Source organism: Phyllostomus hastatus, unplaced genomic scaffold, assembly GCF_019186645.2.
Source record: "Phyllostomus hastatus isolate PE091 unplaced genomic scaffold, TTU_PhHast_1.1 phas_contig_210, whole genome shotgun sequence".
Classification (NCBI taxonomy): Eukaryota; Metazoa; Chordata; class Mammalia; order Chiroptera; family Phyllostomidae; genus Phyllostomus; species Phyllostomus hastatus.
The window spans coordinates 15182245-15208905 of NW_025333737.1; the positions used below are offsets into that span (position 1 = coordinate 15182245).

At 51.1% G+C, this 26661-nt stretch overlaps 1 protein-coding gene across 1 annotated transcript in view; it reads left to right on the top strand.

Annotated features, from left to right (window-relative positions):
- MARCHF10 (membrane associated ring-CH-type finger 10) overlaps positions 1-26110 on the top strand; it is a 72480-nt gene extending 46370 nt beyond the window's left edge. Inside the window, exons 5-10 of the mRNA XM_045836085.1 lie at positions 1615-3022; positions 7271-7437; positions 9658-9767; positions 17306-17419; positions 22561-22603; positions 26049-26110. Of these exons, the coding sequence (XP_045692041.1) occupies positions 1615-3022; positions 7271-7437; positions 9658-9767; positions 17306-17419; positions 22561-22603; positions 26049-26110 (1904 nt within the window). The remainder of the gene's footprint in view (positions 1-1614; positions 3023-7270; positions 7438-9657; positions 9768-17305; positions 17420-22560; positions 22604-26048) is intronic.
- Positions 26111-26661: the final 551 nt, after the last annotated feature.

The following is a 26661-nucleotide window of genomic DNA, read 5'->3' on the forward strand; positions in this document are numbered from 1 at the left end:
GGTGCTCAGGGTGTCCTGGCATTGCTGGTGTGTCTCTGATAGGGTTTGCAAAGCCCGTGAGGGGCCTGGCACACAGTGCAAATTATTTCTAGAAGAGCCGATGAGTAAAGATTTGCACTGCGTTGCTGAGTGTCCCCTGCAGCTCACAGTAAAAGAGGCTTATGGAGCATCAGGACGTTGGGACCGCACTGGCACTCCCCCGGGAGCCCTCAATTACAGTGAGTCAGTATTGACCTGGCTCTCGGCTGAGCCAGACGTGCTCGGAGTATTTGCCTCTCACCTGCCCAAGCTGTTATCACACAGCCTTCCTGAGCCTGCGGAGCCCTGTCCACTCTGCACTGCGCGCCGTGAGCCGCTTTAGAAACTGAATGACACGGATAACGGGGCCTCGTCAGATCCTGTGGGGGAGCTGAGTGGGGAGGCCGGAGCCGGGGGGAACAAAGGTAAGTGGGATCAGACAAGTCCTTTCAGTGTCCTCTGCACATTGGGATGGTAACCGAACCTTCATGACGCACGCAGGCAACAATGAATTAAACGGATTCTCATTTTCACCAGAAGTCCAGCCAGTTTCTGAAGCATAACGCACAGTAGTGGTTAAGAACACAAACCGTGTCTCAGGCAGGCTTGAGTTCAAATGTTCACTCCATCACTTGCTAGAAATATGATCTTGGGAAGGTTACATAACCTCCCCAGGCCTTGGTGCCCTCAGTTACAATGTGGTGTGATTGCAGTGCCTGTTTCACAGCGCTGGGAGCCTCGATGTGGACAGGTGACGGCGTGGTGCCTGACCCGTTCAGGTTAAGCCCTCAATAAAAGGCTCAGTCATTATTTTTATTAGGCAAGTTTTAACCAAATGATTTTACCAGTAGAAGTTGCTTCCCACACGGGCTCTCCCTGCCTCTCCTCTCTCTACATCTCCTCACACTTGAGATTCGGGGCACAGCAGGGTGGGACTGTACTATAGCCAGAGGTCACAAACTGGCTAGGGGCTAGTGACAAAGAGGACATAATGACATCATGAGAGCACTATGATTTTTATCTGCACTAAGTCGTAAATGTAATCACAGATCATCTGTTTACTTGGGCACCAGCTTCTAGAATCTTCCTCCTGATCTGCCAAGGCAGACTGTAGTTTCCTTAAGATGTTTGTAAAGCTGTGTGTGGAGCAGGAGGGTTGCAGATGCATGCTGAATGAATTTGGGTGACAAAGTACTGAGGCCTTTGCAGAAGTCATTCCTGGGCTCAGGCTGGCTTTCCTCTCCATCAAATGCTGGAACAAGAGCCACCACGTGAGAGATTTACCACCAGCCCTGACTGACCGGGGGCTGGACAGTCTGCCCGAAGCTTCTGCAGAAAAGATCAGTAGCCTCAAGGTCAGCCCATTTCCCCAGAAGCCAGCCTGAGCTCCACCAACATGCAGAGGAGAACTCTGAAGCAGTAAAATGAAGCCAGGGCTGGTGGCCAGAAGTCTTGTGCCCCCCAGCCATTCTGACCCCATGTATTTTCCCCTCTAAGTCTTGTCTGCTGCCTTAAGGGGCTCTCACCCTTGGTGTTAGAGGTCTTCCATCCGTGGGCGCCTATGTAGAATGATAAACTTGTCTTTTCTCAATGCAGATCCAGTTCAACGAGAAGGTGCGATGTGGACAAGCAACGCTAAACCGAAGAGGCCAATGCGAGAGAGAAGGAACTTGGTCCCACCCTCACGGCCAATGACCGTGACCAAGAACACCCCTGAGAGAGCCCGGAAAGGAGACCAGCGTGCTCTTTCCCAGAAGGAGCCCCAGCCGGCCCCAGCCCAGGCCTTCCCAGGAACAAACAGGCCGCGGGTGTCGAGTGAGTCCTCAGGGCCGCCACCCTTCACCACCACCACGGGAGAGTCGAGATGGGCGCCATTTAGGTTCAGGGATGAAGATTTTTATTCCATCTTGTCATTGAGCTGTGGAGGAGAAAGTGATGACACTGAGGAGGAAACCCACGAGGAGGAAGAGCGTTTGTTGGCCAGTATGTGTGAACCCCATTCTCCTTCCCGTCGCAAGAGAAGTCAGTTTCTCGGCACATCAGCCCTACTGGCCAAAAACAAAAATTTTGAAGAAAATCCTGAAAGTTGCAGGGCTAATTCTGTAAGAAAAAGTAAGTGCAATCATGGCTCACTAAGAATAAGCAATGTAATGGAGCCAGTGAGAGAGCAGGCTCCCGTCGGGCAAAGGATGTCCCAAGACCCCAGGCTGCCTAATGGGGGGTCTGCCACAGAGAACGACAGTGGTGACAGTGAAATCGAGGACAAGACCTTTCATTCACAGGACACCAAACTCAACCCTAATCTAGAAGATGGTCTCAGTGCTAAAGATGCATTTAGTGATTGCGCTTCTGTGGAAGACAGGCCAGGCACCCATAATTACGAGAGAGAATGGCAAACCTATTTAAATAACTCCAGCACTCCTCTTGATTACTTTCCTTCTGGTAGACCTAGATCACCAATGAATTCATCTTATAACACCCCGGGATCGTTAACGCACTCTGCCCTGACAGATGACGTTCCAGTAGACTTGTCGATGACAGCCCCTTCAGTTCACAGTTCAAACTCAGAGGGAACCTCAAGGCTTAATGCTCGCCGACCACTGTCCCCCATTAGAAATAGGAAGCCATCTGCCAGTCCTGAAAACCACAGTTATTTTCCAGCAAACGGTGCACGTGAATTTGATGTCAGGGGAGCAGAAGCTAGTGCTTCAGCAAGCCAATCTCAGGGGGCTCCATTGTACACAGAAGATTTCTTACTAAATCCTCAAAGAAGCTTGTCATTGGTGGAGACTACCAGCTCCTCTGCATCAGGGACGAACTTACAGGGCCACTTGTACGTGCATGGGTCCCTGCAAGAAAACATACCTCTCACTTTCTTCGCAGCATCTGATTTCCCACATCAGAATGGCAGTGGGAACAGAATGGTGGTCTCTGGTTTCACAGACGAAAAGGCAGCCACTAAAATAAAGGCTGACCCCGAAAAACTCAAGAAATTTCAAGAAAGGTGAGAAATTTTTCTGATTATATGTAAATACATATATTTTTATTCCATTTTTTCAATGCTGAAATAAGCAGTGCTTTTATTAGAGGGAATTTTATTTTATTTTAATGTTTTGTTTATTTATTTTTAGAGAGAGTGGAAGGCAGGGAGAAAGAGAGGGGGAGAAACATCAGCCCACAACCCAGGCCTGTGTCCTGACTGGGAATTGAACCTGTGGCCTTTCGGTTTGCAGGCCAGCACTCTATCCACAGAGCCACATCACCCAGGGCTATTAGAGGGAATTTTTAATAATAGGTAGGCCCTTCCTTGACATTATCATGGCTACTTATATGGAGAGCACTGTCTATTTTGTTGCTTTTAAAATACATGCATCTATGAAGAAAAGTTTGGTGTTCCAGTTCAGTATCTTCAGTAGTCCCGAAGTGTTTTGTCCCTTGAATACCATAACTTTAAGAAAGGCAAGATTGCTAGACATAAGGGTTTATGACTGCTCCACAGGCAATTAGGAACCAAGACTTTTTACGAAAAGGTTGCTGTCTCCCCCAAAGAAGGAGCCATTCAGCACTTGAAGTTCACCAGTTCTCCCTCATGGGACTTTGCACAAATCCAACCAACACTTCTAGAATTTGAATCTTCCAAAGTAAAAGGCTGGTCCCCAATGGCTGCCATAGTTACCCAGTTCTCTGAAGGGCTGCTCTGGGGTGACCCCTGTTCCATTTTAGGTGCTCTTTCTCGTGCATGAGAGACAAATAGATCTGTCCTTAATGACCCTTTTCTTTGATTATTCCTTTCTTGTGAGCTGATGTTGGGATATTTTACAACTGTCAGATCTAAAACTTTTAAAGCTCTCAGTAAGCACCATGTCAGGATGCTATCATTTCACTTATGACAGGTGTTACCATGCCTTTATCTTGGCTCACAGATCCAGAAACTGATTCTTTGAATTCCAGCCCTGTATGTGTGGTTCATTCGGACCATGAATTATCCTGTTGATATTTACTTGTAAGTGGGAAAGTTCCATGGCAATGAACTAGACATGCAAAAGGAAAGGAAAAAATAGAACGTACGATGCATACATACTCCTGTGTCTTTCATCCAACCGCAGGAGCGAAGCAAGTTTCTAGTTAGTGGCACCTTTTTTTCCCCACGTTGAACGAGCTACCAGAAGGCCAGCCCATGGATGAGCTCCAAAAGGCCTCACACCCACCCAGCCTCCCCCACCCTAACACACAGCTCGTCAGAAGTCTGAACTTCCACTGCCCCAAGTGATGCCTTTGGGCTAAAAATGATTCCTTTTGAAAACGCACCTACTTCTAGGGACAGTACTGCATTGAACAGCTATTATTTGTGTACTTTGCTTATCAGACACTCTTTTTTCCTGTCTGTAATAGATCTTATGCTTTTCTCATTTCAAAAATATCCATTATAGGAAATATTTAAATATAAACCTAAAAGAAAAATTACCTGTAACCCTATAATCCAGAGATAAGCACTGTTAAAACTGTTTCCAGTCTTTTATCTATGCATATAAATGCAATTTTGAGTAAACATTGGTTCATATTTTATAATGTCTTACTTTAATATTTCAAGCCCATTTCTCAATGCCACTTAACACTCTTTAAAATTTTCCCCTTGGTTAGTTACTTTAATACATACAAATAAGCATATAACACGTGCACCTTCCAGAGAATTAGAAACCAAACCAAACCCAGACACCCCTGTGTCCACCTTGCAGCTAACAGAACATGGCTGGAGCTGGCGAGCCCTCCCCAACCCTTCCGCACCTCCTCCCTCTGCCCCTCCCACCTCCCCCCCAGGAAACCATTCACGCATTGCACTCATCATTCTTTGCTTTTTATTTTGTTATCAGAAGTGGGGGTTTTTTGCCTTGTGGTTTTACTATATGAATGTATGTACTCTTAAACATGTTGTGCATAATTTTGAATTCTGTAGAAATGTCACTATTTTTGAATATCTATTCTGTGAAATGTGATATCTATCCTTCTATGACTTACTTGATCCCCTTACATCACTGGTGAGATGCATCCTTGTTGATATGTTTGGCTTTAAATCATTCATTTTCACTGTTACAGAGTGTTCTGTTGTATGAATAAACCACAATCCAGCCGTTCTTGAGACACTTGGGTTCTTTGCTGTTTTCTGCAAACAGCTCTGTGTAAACATTCTCATAAACATCTCCTGGTGCACACGGAAGAGTCCTCTGAGGTGTTATTTTTCTAGGAGTGGCACTGCTGAGCGAGCTTGTAACACACCTTCCACCATACTAACTAATGTCAATTTACTGTCTCACCAGTAATGTATGCTATTGTCAGTCCCTGCCAGCACTTGTATTGATTGGCTTTTCAAATTTTCACCAGTTTAATGGAATTAAAATGATATTGTAGCTTCAATTTACATTTTCATGACTGTCAATGATGTTAGGTATTTTATGTGCTCTTTGGAATGTTACATGACCATTTGCGTTCCCTCTTATGTAAAATGCACATTCATGTCTTTGTCTATTTTTCTTTTAGAATACTTTTATTTTAGAAGTTCTTTATTCTGCTTACTAGCCTAATCCTTTGGCAGGTACATCTTAGAAGTATCTTTTTGCAATTTGTAATCTGTCTTTTCTGTCTTGATGTCTTTTAATGAAAATAAATTCTTAATTTGAATGTAGTCAAAGGTATCCATCTTCTTTTGTATCCTGTTGTCTTGATTAAGAAATCCTTCCCAAATGTGGGGTCATTACTCTTCCTATTTTCTTCTAAAATTACTACAGTTTTACCTTGCACACTGAGGACTTACCATGAAGCAAATTTGGGACTTAACTGTGAAGTGACATTCCATCTGTGGTGTGAGGTGAATGTCACAGGCACCAGCTGTCCCAGGATCTTCCCCAGCCAACCAACAGACCACCTCTGTCCAGGTGCGGGCATGTGAGTGTGTGACTCTGTTTCAGGGCTGCCTGTCCTGTCCTATTGGTCCATTTCTGTTTTTCCCCAACCCAATACCACATTGTCTTGATGTCTGCAGCCTTTTAGGTTTTGATAACTGATGGTACACAGCCTCCCTCTTCGCTTTGTTCTTTAAAAGCCCTTGACTACCTTTAAGAATCAGCTTGTAGGTTTTTCACTGGAATTGCATTGCATCTGTGGATTATTCTGGGGAGACATCTTGGAGATACTGAGTCTTTCTTTGATAAACATGGCATATCTCTCCTTTCCTTTGCATCCATAATGGAAAACTATAATTCTGTTCTTTTTCATTGAACTTCCCCTTCCTACAGAAGGTCTCTTAAACTGAGCATACACTTCTACATCCAGAGCAACACAGAGCTCTGTCCATTTCTTCCTCCCCTTTGATTTCAGTCTCCAGTAGTTTCCTTTCCTCAACCAGACAGTCCCCAGGCCCATGAAAATGCTAAAGAACAAAAACAAACAAAAAAATAGCCTCAGGCTCTTCAAAGACTTCCCTACACGAGCATCATCCAGCTATTCTTCATTCACAATTAGACACAAACGTATTTGCTTACATTTTCACTCATTCCGTCTCCATCCAATTCTGGAACACTGGCAAAAATTGTTGGCAAGTGTCATGTTATTGATGAGCTTGCGTCCGGGTTTATTGGTTCATCATTCATCCCAACCAATATCTACTGAGTGGCCGCTTTGTGCAAACACTTTGCCAGACACTGGATGCTCTTCAGTTTGCAGAACAGGTTCACCATCATCCTTGTCCAGTCTGCCCATGACCCATGATGCAGGCAGTCGGAGTCTCATGATCACCCTGGCTTTACCAACAATAAAGCAGATAAATGGGAATCTTAAGTCCCATGTCTAAAGTCACCAAACTCACAAGCGGTCGAGGCAAGCCTCAAACCCAGGCCCCCTGACCACCGACACCACGCCCTCACCACAACCACACAGCCAACTTCCTCACAGTGGCCATGGCAGGGAGAGGGGCTCCCTGCCTTCTCCGCAGCTCCCCTCAGCAGCCCTGCCCCACACCTCCAGACGTATGATAGCATGATGGTTCTCCTGGCCAGCTCACCTGTATCCATTCCCGCAGGGGTTCCTGACATAAGAATCTTCAGCAGGACCAGAGGGAACAGTGGGGGACCTGGAGCCCTGTGGCCAGGAGTGGGGGGACTGCTCCCTCTCCCTTCCCCCGTCCATGCCCTGGGAACTGGTATTTGTGGAAACTGCAAATGTGTGGACTCCTGGTCATAAGGGCTTGTTTTCCGTTTAGTCTCCTGGAGGAGGACTCTGAGGAGGAGGGAGACTTGTGTCGCATTTGTCAGATGACGGGGGGTTCCCCAACCAACCCCCTCCTGGAGCCTTGCAGCTGCGTGGGAAGCCTGCAATTTGTTCATCAAGAGTGCCTGAAAAGGTGGCTGAAAGTGAAAATAACATCAGGTAGGTGGGGAAGGAAGAGCGAGCAGCAAACGTGCGAGGACATGGAATTAATAGGAGGCCCCACCATGTGGGACTCAGAGCCGTGACAGCAGCTCCCTCACCTCCATGGAGCAGGAGCTAAGGGGAGTGTTGGCCACCACCCCAGCACTGCTGCTCACAGCCCCGGTGGAGAGCAGTGGGGCGGCCTGCTGCCTCTAAAGCACGGGAGGGGAATGAGATTCTTTTCAAGGCTGACAGAAGAATCCTGCACCATATGCTATTGAACTTGACCCCTGCCTGAGGCCTTAGCAAAGTTGCTAAGATTGCCTCCCAGAAGGTCAGCAGTGGAACCTCAGCAAGCGCACGGCCACCAGGCCAGCTAGTACACACCTGACCAGAACAGTTCTGCTTCCTTTTCTTCATGAGGGGAGGGAGTGGTCACCGAAGAATCTGAGCAAAGCTGGCTTTTTGCAGTAAGGGCAGAAAAAGAATACTGGTCAAATTTTCTAGAACCATATTAAACAAAGTGATGTCCACGTGCTAGTTTTGTCAACTCTGTCTTTAGCAGATCTTGCAACTGGATATGATGCCCCAGATCCCTGGGGAGGTTATAATCGAAATACAGCCACATTAGTAGGTCAGCTGTAGCTTTCCTGACAGAGAATGGAAGGTTTCTTTAAAACATGGTTTCAGGAATGAGAGCCACTTGCACAAAAAGCTGTAGAAAACCAATACAAAGACCAACTCAATTAGAAAATAGCTTCCATGTCTTTCAGACACACCTGTCCAAAACTTTTTACCCGCTAGCCAGATTCTATTCCTCTCACTTCCACTTTCTCTTCCTTGGTGACCATCCTCCCGGACAGCCTTTAGAGACCTAAAAGGTCCCCTGTGCCCATGGGGTATGGCTGTGCCCCCTCAACAAGAACCGAACGCCATTTGATCAGAGAAACAAACGTGGGATGATCACACATGCGCAATCAAAAACCACTGCCCACGCTGCCTAACTGATCTTTGCAGAGTAGGCAGGGGCCTCGGTCCTTCAGGGAGCAAAGAAACAAGCAGGTTTCAGCTGCTAATGACTCTGCCATGCAGCGTTTTCTCCTACCAGAAATTTAGACCAATTAAATATCTAGCACAGAAAAAAATTACTCATGAAATAGGCGATGACACTGGGAGGGTGTGTTGAGCAGGATTAGACTGTAAGATACACAGGACATCAGTAGCCTACAGCATCACAGACTGATGCTTTAAAAAAAAAAACCAAGGCAACAAAATGCAGATAAGGGGTTACTGTTCATCCCTGTCCTTTGAAATTCTCTATTGCTATTTCTCTATATTCCCCGCGGGGACGAGCTCTAGAACAGCACAAACCCCATCCTTACCACCCAAGTGCAGAGAACTAATTTGCCCTGTATTCTCTAATGCACAAAACGAATGCTGGCACATCACTAGCCAAAATGCAGCCGCCACCCTGGGGGAGAAATGCACGGCAGAACGTTTGCCCAGACAGAACGGCCACAGGTCTGCCTCCTCCACTTTGGCGCTGGGAGTGGGACAAGCGGAGCAAAAATGCTGATCTAGAGAGCACGTTTTCTAAAAACAACACAACACAAAAAAAGGAAGCCTTCTCGTGTTTCTTTTCCCGAATGTGGCTGAGCCAGGGCCAAGTGCTGGCCCCACGTACTGCTGTGCTGGTTCCCACCCGTGGCCCCGGCCCCCTCATTTTCTCAGGTGGGAAGTCGCCTGCGTGGGAGTAAAGGCAGAGTTTAAGGCACAGATTGAGGATAGCTTCTGCCATCCATTTGGTACTCACTAATTTATTTCCTTGGACCTATGTTAGGTCTGCAAGGAAAAAAAAAAAACAGCAAAAACACAGGCCCAATATTTACTCTTTTTGCCAACACCTGCGTTACAGGCGCTCACCCTCCGTGGAGCAAATCCGATTTTATGAACCAGTATGTTTATATGGAAACTGAAAGCAAGACCTGTTATTTAAAAATCATGGGACTTGCACTTATATGGAGCTTGTATAATAATGAAACTGATTACAAAGGAAATTTTTCCAATCCCAGATTCAAGGTCATTTTCCATGGAAGATGGCTGACTTTAAAAAGGTCACTGAGACTCCGAATTCATAACACACACAAGCTGGCACTCAAAATGTCAACACCAAAAGACCCAAAGTGTCAACACAGAAAGACCCAGGGTCATACGTAACAAAGAATTCTTTAATTTAAGGAGCGGATCTGGGTGCTGTGAAGACCTGTGAGATGTGTAAGCAAGGCCTCCTGGTCGACCTGGATGATTTTAACCTGACCGAGTTCTACCGGAAGCACCAGCAATCCCGGGTAAGAGACACACTCACCCGCTCTGCCTCCGCAGGCTAATTCGGCGACAGGTGCAAGGTGAGAAGGAACTCTCTCCCCAGTATACAGAATACAAAAGGCCTGTGCACGGTGAGAAGCAGGGAGTTCATTTAGCTCACTTCTTTGAGGAGGTCTGTTACTGCAATAAATTGGACCATTGGAGGCTTGGAAAGCCTGGATCACCCTGAATCACCCTGACTTGAGGTCCCACTGCTGTCGGGAACAAAGGAAGCTGCAGCAACTGACTAGATAATACCGAAATAGGAAAAGTTGGGCAAGCTCTGAACCCAAATTTGCCGAAGTAATTTAGGTTTAACAGCAAAAGGAGAGGAAAATAAAAAGATTAGGGTCTTAGAGGAAATGGTCCTCTCTCTGTATATATGTGTATATATATATCAAATAACTCTGCGCTAATAGGGCTTAACTCAAGGGTAATAAACATGTAGTAAGCACCTACTGGGTACTTTTTAACACCTAGTGAATTAACCCTTCTGGGGCATTTGGATTGCAATTGTCATACAGTGAAGGGGTTAGTTAACCTTAGGAGGGAAGGTGATTTCTGCCCAGGATAACAGTTAATTACCCAGTTCTCAGGCAAACACCGAGCTGCACTGCATGATATGGAAGCCGCGAGCCACATGTGGCTAAGGAACCGGCAGCTACTTCCAACAGAGACGTGTTAAATACACACTGAACTTCGGACTCAGGAAAAACAAAGGAGAGCAAAGTATCACAAATACATTTCTATGAATTATATGTTGAAATTATAGCATTTGGGATATATTGGAGTTAAATAAAATACATTGTTAAAATTAATTTTACCAGTATTTCTTTTTCTGTTTTAATGTGGCTGCTTGGGATTTTCAGGTTACCCGCATGGCTTGCCCCTGTGGCTCACACCGTGTTCCGGTCGGCTGGTGCTGATCTAGAGGGGCTTTGCACATGATAAGCATCAATAAATATTTATCGAATGAAAATAGCCCACATTACTATTATAATTTAAGGCTGACCTCCCTCGCACTGTGATTAGAAAAGAAAGATTAATAATCACGACTGCAAAGCACATCATTTTAAAGCTGTAAAATCATTGTTGACGACTAAAATGTCCCCCTTCAGAGGAGTCACTCTGGCTGTCGGATCATCAGCCTGTATCCAGACCTTTTTTGGAAGCAGCACAGCTGAGTCAGAGTGGCGCATGTGAGTCTGGGTAATGCTGTAGTTACCTCTTTAAAATCCTGAGGCCACTGCACAAAAGAGCGAAATACCAATAAGAATAGGAATTTGAACAGTGCAACTAATAAGTTTGATTCAATGGACATAATGTCACACTGCAGAGAATGGGCATCAGGAAGAGGAAGGGAGGGAGGGAGGAAGGGAGGCAAAAAAGAAAGAATTTCCTGAGAAACAAACTCAGGATTTTGAGTCCATCCACACATTTTGAGGGTCTTGAATCATTCCGTCACAACCCCCAGGCACTGAGGTCTGAGATGAGAAACAGAAGCAAATCACATTCTTGGACCCTGAGGAGGCTGGAGTCAAAATTCTGAAAGAAACCAGGCCCCCCGAATGCCTGAGGTCAGGGTGCCAGCCGGGGTGTGGACAAGCTTCCATGTGGTCATCTCGAAGAACAGATTATTTCAGGAAACGGAGCCTGTTGGGCTTCCTGGGGAGGACGTGTCCAGACGAGGCTGGGTTACCCGGAGTACTGCCAGGATGGTCCGCAGACATCACAGACATGGTGCAGCCCAGGGGAACGCCTCGTCCAGCAAACACGCCGCCCGGCCCAAGCATTTCCACATCGCCTCCCTCTGCCAAGCTGCTGCCCTGCCACCGCACACTGCTGGTTTTCCAGTGGTGTCTGTAGAATCGACTCTCGAACAGCAAATGTTTCCTGTCATACTAAAACGTTTGCACTCATGAAACCAGAGGCAGCCCCCCCACCCCGAAAAACACAACAGCTTTGACCAAGACGTGAACCTAAGTCCTATTGCCTTCCCCAAAGTTTCTGTGTGACCTTGGGGAAACTGATCTCAGTCCTCTCACCTCTAGTTAGTGGGAGGTGACAATTCCCGCCTCGCAGGGTTGGACATGGGGAAAGACCTCAGCACGTAACCTAACGCAGCACCCGTGCAGAGAGAGCAGCCTCTCGGTAAATGAGAACTGCCGTCTGGCAGCCACAGAGACGCCCAGCACCTTGGGCACGCTGGGGAGAAAGCTAAGTGCAGCAGGGCCAGACTAGAGCCCACCCCGAACCAAGCCAACTGGATGCGGGGTCACACCTGCATCCTTGGCCTCACTGCATCCTACCAGCTGAGATGCCGGCTACACGCACATTCTACAAAGGACTGTGGAAGGGACTGTGTTAGCCAGAGGCTGGGCAGCAGAGAGACGACGCCCACTCACAGGGGTGAGTGATGAGAGCTGAGGGGCAAAATGTGGGCAGTGAAAGAAATCAACAAGAAGTGACCAAGCATCTGAACCTGCCAATGGGACCACCCTAGGCCTGAAGTGACAAGGGGCGGGGGTGGTTGCCAGGATCAGGGCGGCTGAGGCCCCAGGAGAGCGTCAACTCACAGCCTGTGACCTTCAGTAGAGAGGAGCAGCCGCTGCCACACCACAGCCCAGCAGAGAGTGAACAAGGGGAATGATTAGCCCAGCCTCTCTCTCCTCCCACCACCTGTTCTGCCGTGTCCTCCCTCGGGCCAAACCCCAGGGGAGGCCAGGGGACAAGGGGGCCGAGGCAGCACAGTCTGTGGAGATCCGCCTCCAGGCCGCAGACCAGGCTAGAGCGTGGATCTGGTGAGGAAAATGGACAATACCCAGCACCGTAAGTCCATCCCTTGGATGCAGAAAAGAGTTGAAATTAGTTTCAGGGAGAACTTGACAGGTCATCAAAGCCTTCTGAAAATACCCTTCATTATCGTCACAGGTAGGGACGAGATTGACAGGCCTACCCTGGTGGGAGACAGCGGCCATGAGAGCTAACGAGCGGTACTGGTCTGACGACGGAAAGCACTTGAGGGGTTGCTCTTACAGCGGTTCTGACTGTCCCCATGGCCCGCGGTGGGCTTAACAGTGCCTGCTTGCTAAACGTCTGAGTTAGACTGGAGACACTGCGGAAGCGTGACTTAGACGAATTCAGGAACCCTCCGTCGATCACGGCTGTTGCAACTGCTGTGCAACACAAAGATTTAGAAGATGTGATGCCACCTGGGCTCGTCCCCCGTTGGGAGGCCTCTCTGCCTGGCGGTGGAGTTGACGGGCCCACCTTCGCGTGGGCGGGCCAGGCCCTTCCGTGACTCCCACGCCTTGGCTCCCCCAGGCCAGCCCTCAGTGCCGTTCTCTCCCGGAAAACAGGGCCCCTTACTGAGATGGGCAGCCTATGCCAAACACAGACACGGACGAAGACGGGGACAGAGCCAGAGGAAGCCTAGAACCGGCCTCGGCTCAGCCCGCCTCTCACCTGACCTCAACTCAGTGACTAGCTAACGCACTAACTTATTTTCTCATGTATTTTTCCCAGGTAGAAAATTTGCTTTTCTTTAGTTATAAAAATCAGAAACACACAAATACCTCCCCTAATTAAACTGAACACTTAGCTGCATGCTTTTGTTGTTGTTGTTGTTGTTGTTGTTATTTAATTGCTGATGCCTGGGCCCAGCCTCAGAGATTGTGATTTAATTGGTCTGGGATGGGGCCAGGTACTAATTTTCTGGTAAAGTGTGGCAAAATACACACAACACGAAAGTTGAACTTTTAAAATACTTACCGAGTGGCTACTGTCTGTCTGTGCCGGAGGCACCACAGTGCCAAGACTAACACAGGCTCTGCCTTCAAAGGGGAGGACAGCACAGGACCGTAACCTCGGTGCAGGAGGACCAGAATCTCCCAAGTGTCATCAATAGGGAGTGGTGGCAATTGTGGCCAAATGGAGAGTCCTCTCTCCAACAGGAGATGTTCGTTTCCTTCCTCCTTGCCAGCCAGGGCCCCTCTGCAGGCCTGATTAAGTTGATTCACTACCTACTGCGGATCCTTGGTTTCCAGCAGCATCCTTGGTTCTCAGACATGGTGGCGCCAGACCAGCAGCATCACTGGGGGCTTGTCAGAAATGCTCGTTCTTGAGCCCCACACCCAGGCCCCCTCAATCAGAAACTGGGGGCGAGGGGATGTGGTGCCCAGCAACTCTGTTTGAAGAGGCTCTCTCAGTAATTCTGAGGCTCATTAATGTCGAAGCCACCAGAGTCAAAGTCATGGCTGAGGGGGCCACTGTCTGGTCCAGAATTACACAGTTTTTCCTCATTCTTTCATGTGCCCCCGTATTTACTGAGCCGGCACTGGACTGGGAACTCAAAGCGCAGGAGCAAACAAGGCATGTGTGGTCCTTGCCCCAAAACCCATCTCCACTCTCGGCTCTTGCAGGACACTTCTGTTTTGCAAAATACCGTGTCCCCCGGTATTAGCTCATTTTCCCATAATGCTTTGAGGAAACAGGCGGAACAGCGGTGACTGCCCCCTTTTTGTAAATGTAGGGTCACTCTGTTCGTGCACAGTTAAAACTCTTCGCTCAAAGTCGTGGTGCTCGCCGGCCCTGGGCTGCCATGCCGGGGCCGGGGCCCAGGCTCATGGTGTGATGGAGCGGGCTCTGCCATCTGGGCCGCGCGGCGCAGCAGGGTCTCAGCGGGGCTCTGGCTGTCATTGCTCCGACGCGCAGGCCTGGCCTCGCGCCATCTCAGCCACGGCGGATGTCCTTGGACACATGCAGTCACCTAATCACCCTCACGCTCGGGAGCATCTCTTGAACATATTTGAAGATATTTGAACACATTTGATAAAACGTGCAGCCAGCCTGCCCGCTTCTTGGAGTGGATTAAATGGAGAATTTCCATCGGTAGCAAATCTCTTCGTCGAAATGAATATTAACAAAATGAAAGGGGAGGGGCAGGAGAGAAGAAAGAGAAACATCTGGCAGGAGGGCTGAGCACTTCCGAGCTCTCGCCCACTGCTTCACGTGCCTCTCCCTTTCAATCAAGTCTCCCCGCCCCCTGTCCTCCCATCCATCCCCCACACTACGCTGGCGGAGGCGGCGGGGGGGCGGGGGTCAAAGCGCAATGCGATTGGGTCAGGGGAGGGTTGGGTCAGGAGTAGCCCAGTAAATAAGGTTCCAACACCTCACTCAGCTCCGGCTCACTCATCTCTCTGATAACCAATCCCTCCCACTTGTAGCTCTGCGTAGGTAGAAGGGATGTCTCCCGCGGGCTATGAAACGCCTGTTCAGATTGGCCGGCCCAGCCCCTTTCTGGAGCATCCCAAGCTCGGCAACCAGCCACACAGAGGAGCCTGGCCAGTGAGATTTATGGCACCGTGTGACAGGTTCCCTCCCACGGGCCAGGGAAGAGACACAATCTGCTAGAAGTGACTTTTCAAATTATCTGCAGAAAACATTAGTGGATATTTTCCCATCTGCATGTCTCCGGGCCTTATTGAGTCATAAAAAGTAAATGATTTCCCTGAATGCTTCGACAAACCTGATAGTTCCAAGCCATTTTCTAGCTGATTGATTTGCCATTATGCATCGGAGTGTCTCTGGGCACAGAAGGCTTGCTGGCGATGAGAGTGCAGGCGAGGGTGTGGCAGCTCTCGGGCCGCCACCACACAGAACAAGGCTTGTGTTGAAGAGCTAAGAGGTAGGTTAGGAAGGCTTCCCAGAGGAGGTGGCTTGCCAGACAGACTGTAAAGGAGGCACCCACTCATGGGGAAGGTGGGAGGAGGCACTTAAAACAGAAAAAAAGTGAAAGCAAACAACTTTCTCTCTGCCTGCTCCAGGCCAAGGTCAGAAGAACATAGAAAACATGACTAGGGTCTAAAAATAGGAGGCTAACTGCTAAGGCCAGTTGGAAAGCCTTTGAAGACGGGTATAGGGCAGTGGAGGGGGCTTGAGTGGTGACCTTGGGGCCAGCAGTCCCCGAGACCCGGGGCTGTCCCTGATTCAGAAGGAAGGAGGCACCGATCCTCGCTGGACCTGGGCACCTTTCCTGGCAGCTGTTCTGTCCTGAAAAGGTGTGTTCCACACCAGCCTCCTGAGCTGCCCTTGACGGACAGAGAACAGGGAGGCGGCCCATGGAGTGCCTCTGGCTGCTGCGGGAGGAAGGAAAGGCGCTGAGGTGGTCACTGTCAAGACCAAGCTTCAGTTACACTGGGAAACCTGTCAGAGTTCAGACCTTTCCCAGGGGTGAGGCAAAGGGCCACGCCCTCAGCTGGGGTTTCCCAAGCCTGTCTGGCTCATTCCCAAGGCCCCGCCCCCTGGGGATTTGGCCGGAGGACAGGTGGGGGATTAAAGTGGCAGAGGGGAGGCGTCATCGCTAATGCCACTAATTTACTGAAGGTCAACGAAGCATCCACAGGGTGAGGCCTCACAACACAAACCGCCAGAATTGCTGAGGACAGAGGAGCTATGGTCAGCCAGGTGGCCAGGTCCTGAGAAAAATAAAACACAACCTGTCCACCAAGAAAAGGCAAAACTGTTAACAAGTGTAAGATGCAGTGTACAAAATAACAACAAATGCCTAGGAGTCATGAAGGGAAGGGGTGACTGGGACGATTGTGAGGAAGGCTCCCACACGAAGGCGATGTGGGGACTGCAGTAAAAGAAGTCGTGGGCACGGCCTGGCCGAAAGGTGGAGGGGGCGTTCCAATCGGAGGCACGAAAACACGCCGATGGACCAAATGAAGAACAGGAGCAAGGAGGTTCACAGCGCCACCTGAGACGCAACCGGGCACAGGATCTCTGGGGGTTAAAGGGTAATAGATCAGCCTGGATCTCAAGGGGAGAGAGGCTGAGCTTAGCCGAAACCATCATTAAGTCCAATTGTAAGAGAAGAAACATAAAGAACTAAGGCCTGGGCCCTTTCTCTGGGCAAAGGAGGGATCTAGGAAAATAAAGCACCCTGCCCACCATGGCCCCTGTGTCCCAGACGCTCCCACAGGAAGGTCTGCCTTCCTGAGACACACATCTGCCGTGCTCAGAGGCCACAGCTACATACGTGACGTCCAAACGCCTCACTTCTGATGAATGTGGCCCCACCTCACCACCTCCCCAGCCTATGCCAACACTTTCCAAAAATCCAAAACAAACACCCTCCCCACATACTCCAGCCGCACCAGTGAGCAGGGAGCCTGGGCCACGCTCTGCTGGCACTCGGTGCCTCTGAAAGGCCCTTCATACCCTTCCTAACCACGCGCCAAAGCCCCCCCATCCCGTAAGGACCATCAGAGAAGGCTTGCCCCGTGCCGCACACAGCCTGGAGTGTGGGGCTCACTCAGGGCACACCCCACAAGGCAGTTAATAACTCCCAGATGGCGGTCTGGCCTCCGCCCGGATGGCCTCCTGTTCTGTTGTCTGGTCCCCAAGGGCAGTCTGGCCTTGGGACTTACTCTTGTCCCATTTCTTGTCACCTCTTGGCCACTATTTAAATCATGAATAGCTTCTAGATGAACTTAAGAGTGCTCTTTTCCAAATTTAGGTGCAAAACGAGCTGATGAACTCAGGCCTGTACCTGGTGCTGCTGCTTCACCTCTACGAGCAGAGGTTTGCAGAACTCATAAGACTCAACTATAGCCGGGCAGCGAGGGCACGGGTAAGTTGGGCTCTGACCTGGACCATCCAGCAGCCCCCCACCCCCGCCAACCTTGCAGCATGGTTTTATTAGATGTGCAGTCTGTTGAGATCCTCACGGTCACTTGGTAGGACATGGCACTGTCATCATTAGGACTAAGACATAGTGGCTGCTAAGTGTATGCATAGTGGCCCTCTGGCTGAAGAGTAAGTGATAATCACATAATTGCATACTAATAACATGAGTAGCAATTAAATGGTCATTAATGATCACATAGGCGAGTGAGTCTCTAGGAATATTTGTCCCCAAAACAGAGGCCAGCAAGGCTGCTGGGGCTGGGTTTGCATCATGGGTAGGCCTGCCCGCTACCCAAGCATGGAGGGCCTGTGAGAAACAGGGACCCCCCCCCCAAATGGGAGAGCTGTTTATTTGGCTTTGGATCTCAGGGTACATTACTCTAGCATCTATGTTACAGGCCAAGAAATAAAAGTGCTGATGGTGTCACCATTTGTCATTAGAGAAGTGACAAGGCACTCACTCACCAGGAGTGATCATCTGTGGTTGCCCTTCATTTGACAGGAAAACCAGGGCGCTGGCTCCAGGAGGCTTCATGATTGGAGGGAGAAGCCCGGGTCTGCCCTGTACTGCAGCCTGGCCTTAGCCGAGTCACCCCAAGTGTGGGAGGTGGGCAGGTCTACCTCGCACCGTGTTGGTCATTGTCAAGTCAGAACTGAGCCCGGCGGGAATTCCCTCTTAGTTAAATGCTCCTCTGTGGCTCGGTCAGGGCAGAGCCCTGGCAGGCCAGAGCCCCTCCCCGACCTTAAGGTCATGCCAGGGGCTGATTCGCTTTTAGTGTTTCCGGTTCCCAGAGTATCCCTTGAGGCTGGGAACTTGACTTCTGCTCCCATCAGAAGGTCATGACTGGAAAGCAAGCCTGTGCGGCTGGCAGCGAATAAGCCACCAAAGGGTGCCACGAAGCAGTCTCAGTGATCCGCTGCCATCCTGGCCCAGGCCCCTCTCTTTCTCTTCTATTTCTCCTCCCTCCTCTCCCCCCCACCCTTAAGTAGGCAAGAGGCACCTGCGGGCACAGTGGTCCGTGGCCGGAGGTTGGAATTCAGCGATTCCAAGTGTCGTTTTTGTTGCTGCAGACCCCACATGGCTGGAGGCTGTTGTGGCCCATTTGCAGTCATCCCAAACGAAAAGGCTGGGCTCAGCCCATTGGCCATAGGGATTCTAGGTCTGTCCCTACATTTTTTTTTTTTTGGGCTGAAATTCTCCCTTCAGACCCTAAGCTCTCAATTAAGAAAACAGTCTGGGTCTTTGCCAAGTTATCTCCTCAGGAATCTCACCCTCTTTCTGACCTGGGCCTGTCCTTCCTTTAACTCTTCCGTAGGTTTAATGGTGACATAAATTCCTCAGAGAAATACATTCAAAAAAGAAAAAAATAATAGAACAGGAAGCAGGAAATGATCCTTTGTTAACATTTCTGTGACCTCATTTTCATGATTCCACATCTTTTTAATGAACTTTTTATTGCACATTGAACTTCAAAGCACCCAGGGCTAATATAGGTTACAGATGGCGGCAACATCAGCGGGCTGATGCCGGCAACGCCAGCCCCCAAGACAGCACAGCCAACAACAGGCGGTACAGCCCGGCGGGTGGGAACCAAGGCTCCAGAGCACGGACTCTGAAGAACCCTCTGGAAAAAGTATCCTAGAGGAGGAGTAGGGACAGCAGGAGCCAGCTGGGACCCAGGACAGAAGGAAGCAGAAAGGACGGGCTCCATTCTCTCACAGCAGCTCCCATTTACTTGGAGAGACGCTGGAAGAGCTTGGCCCGCTCAGTCAGCGAGCAATTGCCCCTGCCAGTGACCGGTGACGAGGCGCACAGGTGCAAGTAGGAAGGCAAAGGGCTTTCCTCAAATTCCCATGTTTGGATCTGAGTCTCAGTGTTTTCTGCTAGAAAATATTCAGAGCCTGTGGGTAACATTTAGCAAGAGAGGCGCTACCTACCAGAACTGGAAAACCTGTTCACCATGGGTTTCTCGGCTGTGCCTCGCGAAGGTGCGCAGGGACGAGTGCCTGCCGATGGCGCTAGTCCCTCATGCACTCTTTTGTTCGTGCCCTGGCCCATGTCACATGCTGAGAGGGGGTCAGGGAGAGTGGCTACCAGAAATAATGCCCTGATGTCCTCTTCTTGGAGGAGGTTGTGGTCAAGTTAAGATATATAAAACCAGAAAACACCATTTTTATAAAACCAGAAAATAACCGAAAAGTCACACTTGGACAAGAGAACTGGTGGACCCAGTGAAAGCCCAGAGGCTATGACATTGACACCACCAGGTCTTCCCTGGCTGGGGTCCCCGGGGCTTCCAATGGTACCATAAACAACACTGTCTCCCGGGGAGCTTATGAGCTACTTGAAGGCGAAGCCCAGGCTTCTCCTCCTCCCACGCTGCCGTGAGTCGTGGCTGAGCACCAACCACGCCCCAGACACCGTGGGTGCCAGGAGCACCGCCTGATTCCACAAGGGCTAAATGGCTATCACATAAAGTGGTGGGCTGTCTCACAGACGACTTGGGGATGGAACCCTTGTCTCTTTTGACACCCCCACCCCCCACCCCTGCCCAGTGCTCCAGTGCCTGGAAAACACCCAACCCGATCCCAGTGCTCAGTAACCTTTTGATGCTCAAACACATTAATGAGCCAGAACCTGCTTCTCCCAGGAGGTGAGTCTTGAGTTACGTTTTAGAGAAAGTGATAGTACAAACCTGTAGAAAGAAAGGTATTCTAGGTAAAGGAACACTCAAGTTCAAGGTATATTTATTTAAAGATATTCTGTGTGCTTACTACGTGCCAGGTTCTAAACTAGATTCCAGGAATACAAATATGATTAAGACATTCCTTGCCTCTAAGGGACTCAGAGTCTAAAGAGAGAACAGACATGTAACAAGAGTATCAAAATGGGCCCTGTGTTCTGCTGGAAGATGAAGCCAGATCTGGAGGAACATGGAGCAAAGTTAGATGATGTGGGGAACCACCACTCTCACCGACTACCCCCCGCCCCCCGCCACCTCTTCTCTAGGAGAGACTCTCCAGGCCGGGTCTTCAGGGACGCCGGCCAACATTTACAGGCCTCACTTTTAGTCCCAGTAGGTTGTCCTCTTTGCCATCAGTCTTCCCACTGCTTTGAGAGCCTGGTGGCCAAGCTGCTCCCATCATTGCTCTCGGCCACTGGCCAGCTGAGGTGATGTTTGCACTGAATCTTGGAGACCCTGGCAGATGGACACGGGTGGGTGGAAAGGCGGAGGCCATTCCATGCAGAAAGAAATGCAAAGGTCCAGGGACCTGAAAAGATTTGCCTTCTTGGGAAAGTCAAGGAGTTGCATGGGGCGGGAAGTGAGCCTAGAGGCTCAGCAGGGAGCGTGATGTGAAGGGTTTGCCTACAGCTCTAGATGCCACTCAAGGGTTTCTAGCTGGGCTCTGCAGGCCAAGAGGTTTGCATTTTTGAGAGAGAACTGGGGCAGCCACGAGGAGGGTGGGCTGGAGGGGGACCCAGCCAGCTGGGTGGCTGTGGCAACGGTGCAGAGCAAGGGGCTAGTGTGGGAGCACTAGAGAAGGGAAGGGCGGACTTGGTGGGCACAAGCGGAGGTGCTCGGGGGCTGAAGGAAGCTGTGACTGCTGTGCTCCGCAAGTGCCCGCCATGAAAACACAGGACCCTCCAGCCTCACTTGCCTTCCCTGTCGTCTCTTACTTTCAGCACCCACATAGGGCCCTCCATTATTCAGGGACGGCTCCCCCAAACTCCCCTGTCCTGGGTGTCCTCATAGCCATAGGTCTTATCTCCACCATGCTCACCATCCCCCAGTGAAACGTACCTGTACCCTGGACTTCTCTGCCTCCTGCCCAGGACAGCTCCTCTATAGCCCCGAGGGGCCTAATTCACTAAATTACTAAAACAAAGGAGAGAATCCCAGTCAGCACAGGCAAAGGACAGAGCGGCCCCAGGCCCTCCCATCATTGCAGTGCTGCCTTTGTCTCCTGCCCCAGGTGTGCCTGTTAACTCTGCACCTGCAGGAAGACTTTCACCTGTCAGAAACTAGGGGGGAGGGGAGGAGATTACAGCGGCTGGCCTGGGAGGCAGGTGGGGTCTTCAAATCCCACTGATCCATTTATGTGTGAGGCTGGGTGGACTTCCTGTAGGCCTTCCCCATTCATGCCATTTCTACCAAACCAAAACTCTCACCTTAAAGGGCCAAATCTACCCAAAATATGGGACGCCCACGCTTGGCCCACATTCACCAAGATGGCGTTTCCGGTGAAGTGAGAGAGCTGGTTCAGACAGATCCGATCACCTGGCCCAGAGCCTCCAGGCAGGATGAGGCTGGGTTAACAGAGCCCTAATGTATAATTTACCAGGTGACCGGGACTGCTCCTCTATGAGAAATTCCATCCTCCTCCTGCCCTCTTCCTGGCCCGTGGGTGAGAGGCGCTCCAGGGGCCAAAGCTGCCTCCACTCTGGGCAGCCAGGTGCCCCAGTAACAGTGTCTGGCACCCCTTATATTGTCCCCCAGCCTGTCACAAAACCCCTCTTCTCCTGGGGGAAGCGCACCAGCCTTCCCTAAGAGCCCACATCCTCCCAGCCTGGCACAATGGGCTCCCACGGAGTACACAGTGTTTCTTATTGTGGCATAAAATGCCATAAAGTCAGAACAAAGAAGGAACCCAGAGCCTTGATGGGCCTGCTGCTTCCTGCCAGGCAGAGAATACAAGCGATTGTTTAAAAGCCAGTGGTGAGGCAAGTGGCCAATTAGTGCGGCCTTCACCCCCACCGCCTGAAAATGTGATTCGGACTGTCAGAATGGGATTTTGCTTTTCAGATCAATTGCAGAGAGGAAGCAAGTCTGCTCACACTGACAAAATTAGAAACCCTGACCAAGCAAAGGTGACCTGGGTTGTCCTGCAGGGCTGTGCTGAGGACCAGGCTGAGCCCTGTGGGTGCAGGATGTCAGTGCACCCGCAGCACCTCTGCCTCTTTCCCCTGCCCTCCTAAGGTGATGGTGAGGGATTCCTAGAACATCCCCAGGACTAGGGAATTATACAGATGTTCACAATTGCTCTGGAAAAACAACTCATTTTTCACTGTCTTCTTTCTCATAGTTGTCAAGAAATTTCCCACAACCCAGGCCGGAAGAAAATGAAAGTAGGTTTGGGGGTCAGTCCTGCCATTTAGAGGGTGTTTGCTAATTTACTCCTTTTCTGTCACTGTGTTGAACCTAATACTGTGGGAGGAAGTAATGACCATCACCCAGAGGCAAAAATAACCCCACAAAGCTTGGGAAACCCTAGCTGCAGCCATCAGGAAGGCAAGTTCAAGTACACTGGATGCAGAGCAGATAAGAACTTTCATTCATCCTGAAAGCAAGGAAAAGGGCCAACAGAGAGGAAGACGGTATTGTCAGGCGTCGGATGGCTGGCTGCAGGTTTTTTCCTTTTCCCTTGCTGGAATGCTCCAGCCTCCAGCACTGGGGAGCCTCTGGGTTATCTTGCAGACCCTGGAAGGGCTGTTTAGCCACTACCGGAAGGGACCACATTCAATCACAGGCTGGTGGCTTTTGTTGGATTTCCTCACTATTCAGCCCGATCAAGTGGGTCTGCTGGATTCCTAAAAAAGGTCCCTCATAAGAGGCAAGCCTGTCTTCAAACAGGCTCATTATCTCATAGAGAAAAAAAAAAAAACCGCTGAAAAGAATGCGGTTCATTAAAGCAGTCAGACGCAGGGAGACCTTCTCCATCATCAGGGAGAATCAACATCACAGTGGACTGAGGGCGGGCTGTGACAATTCCGTCCCCAGAGGTTCTTCTGGAGAGAAATTTCACAACTGCCTGCCCTACAAGGTTTAGAACAGTCATTCCCACGCTGGCTTTGCCATCAGAATCACCTGGGGACTTACCAAACCAAAAGTTGATTCCTGGACCCCTCCCAGAGACTCCGAGTCAGGCCAAGGGGTGAGCCCCTGGTGATCAGGACACAGCTGGTCATGAAGATGATTTCAGGGAACCCCCAAAGACCTACCTGGAGGAGAAGCTAAACCACCTCACAACCGCACAGGGTGAGGCCCAGATTATGACTCTAGAGAACCCAGTTTACTATTCTGGGCACGCTCCCCTGAGAACCCCGGGCAGGGGGTGGGGAGAGCGGGGAGGGGAAGGAGAGGCCTTCCCTCTGGTTCACAAAAGGAGTCCATAGAGCCCCAGTCCTAGACGCAACACGGTGTCCTGTTGAGCCTGTGATGGCCCAGTGCCCCCCTCATGTCCTCCTGGGGTCATTCTCGGAGGCCACCCCAGTCATCCAGTATTGTCACTAGGGCCGCCCCAGAGCGGCTGCTCCCGCTCCAGCAGCTGGGCAGGGAGCGAGCGGGAAGGGAGCGGTGCGGTTGAGAAAAGACCTTTGTGTGGTGGACGCGCACACACCCCCTCTCGGAGAAAACGCCTCAGTGCCTCGCCTCGCTGATCCTAATCGCAGCAATTGGGGAGAGACCCTGCTCCTGAAAGGGCGAGACAGTGAGCCGATTTTGGGCGTGGGGGAGGACTTCGAGGCCCGAGGCTCCGGCTAGGGTCTCCGCGCAGCGCCCGGCTGCGCCCCAGCCCCAGCCCCAGCCCCAGCCCCAGCCCCAGCCCCAGCCCCAGCCCCAGCCCCGGAGGCTCTAGGCTCTTCCCGGTTAGGAGAAACCTGCTGCGCCCGGGTGGATTCGGCTGTGCAGGGGCGCCCCCTAGTGCCAGACTCAGGCCGCTGCCGCCCTGCTGCCCGGGAGGCTCTGAGGAAGACGAAGCTTTTCCCCCCAGGAGTCTGGGGGCCGGATTCAGGGGTGGGAAAGAGGCATCCGGGTCTCCAAGCCCCAGCCCCAGCCCCAGGGAAGACTGACCTCCCTGCAGAGCAGGAGGAGAGCATCCCTGGGGTGATGCTTAACAAGGAGTCTCCGCGGAGGGGACCCTGGGAGACAGCCCTCCTGCCAGTGCCCTGCGCTGCGCTGCTGCCCTCCTGTGTTGCTCGAGAGAGATGTCATTTGCCATCTGTTTAAGGAAGCTGGGACGAGGTCTAGGATGACCCCCAACCCCGCACCAGCCCGAAAGTCGGGGCAGCCAGTTATCTGCTGGAAATGTAGATCTAGGTCCTCTCTGCGTGACCCCAACCCTGAACACACCCCAGAAACTGGGGGATGCAGCCGAGGTGGAGTCGTGCACAGAGGGTCGAATCAGATGCTGCCCTTGCCTGGCTTCCCGCCAGAGCCATGATGGAGAAAAGAGCCAGGGCAGCCAGAGGCAAAGCCACATGGCTTCCACCCTCCCTCGAGCCACACTGTTCTTGAGTCCCCAGCAGCCTGTCATGACTCACCTGGTTGGCAACACTTTGTTAAGATGGGTTGCCAGAGCTGAGTCACAGCTGTGACCTGCCACCTGGCTCGGTTCAGGCAAACAGGAAGGGAAAAAGGCAAAACATCAGGGCCCACTAGGTGGCATAAAGAGATGCCAGCCTCTTTGTGGTTCTGTAGTGCCCACGCCAACCTTCTCACTAGGTACCCCGACTCCTACACCTGGTAACCGAGGCCACACACAAATGCCACAGGTGACCAGAGGTAAGGGCAGCTGGGGAGTGTCCCTGGGTGGGTATGCCCAGGTCCGACAACCTGTCACACCTCTCTGTGACCCAGTGCCCCTTCCCAGGTAGCACAAATGACTGTCACCACAGCCAAGTCCAAGGCCAGGAAGGAGAACAGTGCACCCTGCAGCTATCAGTACAGGTGTGGAGAGAAGCAGGTGTGAGGGCCTTCAGGCCAAAGGCGGGGCCAGAGCACTTCCCCACTGTTTGCTCAGGTCAAAGCTTTGGGGGAAAGAACAGGATAGGTGAATGGACAGAGGCAGCTTGTGGGACTGGGGCTCCTTGTGGCAGAGGTAGAAGCTGAGAGGCCTTAGGAATGGTCGGGGGGGGGGGGGGTACAGTCAACTGCTGCTGCTGCTGCTCCCTCCCCTCCTTCAATTTTCAAAAACCAACCATATCCAAATAGTCAGGGAATACTCGCTCAAGCCAGGGGGAAAAAAAAGACATATTGAGAACAAGAGTTTCCCCTAAGAATAAAGAGCCGTTACCCCCACTGTATCTCCTCACTCAGACCCAACTGCCTCTCTGCCCGCCCTCCCTCCCTCCCTCTCATCACATGACCCTCTGCTTCCAGCCACTGGGTCTCTGGAAGACTTCTTTACAATGTAGGCCAATTCCCCTCCTTCCTGACAAGTTAAGAAAGTGAGAGTTTATATGGCAGTATTACCGTGAGAGGCTCCTTCAGCGCCTCATCCTGCAAACATCTGCAGCACCAGGCTGTGTGGAGATGTGGAGATGAGTAAGATACCTTCACTGAGGGCCTTACAGTCCAGCTGCCCTGGCCTGGCTGGGAGCCCAGTGGGCAGTCTGCAAATTCCCTGGCCCCAGGCTATGGTCTCTGCCACCCCCACACACTGTTCCAGCCCTTCTGTGCGCGGCTGGCCACCGGGCTGGGGTCAGGGCAGAGGTGCAGCAATGCCACACCCTCCGTGCCAGATCCCTCAGTCTGCTGAGGCTCTGCCGCCTGAGAGATCTCCTTGCTTTCCAGATGCCGAGCTGGGAGATGGAACCGAAAACGGCATTCATCAAGGCAACAGCAGGGTCGTCTAGCAAGGGCGCTGGCCACGGAGCTCGGCAGAGACGTCTCCCCCAGCCGCCCTCTCTGTCCCCAAGTGTCCCCCTTCCTCCTCCTCTTTACTGAAACTGAAACGAATGTGTCCGCAGTTACCGTTTCCACCTTATGCCAGTCTCCTCTTGGGGTCTGGCTTGAGCGTCCGGGACAGCAACAGTCCCAGACAGCACAGGCCGGCAGCCTGGCCCTGCTGGGCCCCCATGGGCTGCCCTGCTGCTGCTCTCAGCCCAGAAGCCCCAGGGGCCCAGTAGCCCTGTCAAGCCCAGTGGCCTGGGGTCTCCTCTGCTGAGGGCACCTGTTCACGCCTCCACCAAGTGGCATCGAGCCACATATTCAATAAACTGACTTAATTCACCCAGCTTCACTTTGAGCTTCTTTCAGTCTTATTGGACAAAGGCTCATCTCAGCTGGGAGGAGGGGGAAGCACAAACCCCTCCCCACTTCCACTCTTGCGTCCCACCATCACCGTCAGGAGGGGTGACGAGTCCCTGACACCCATGGGCTAGTTCTGCTGGATGCCTGGCTGCCC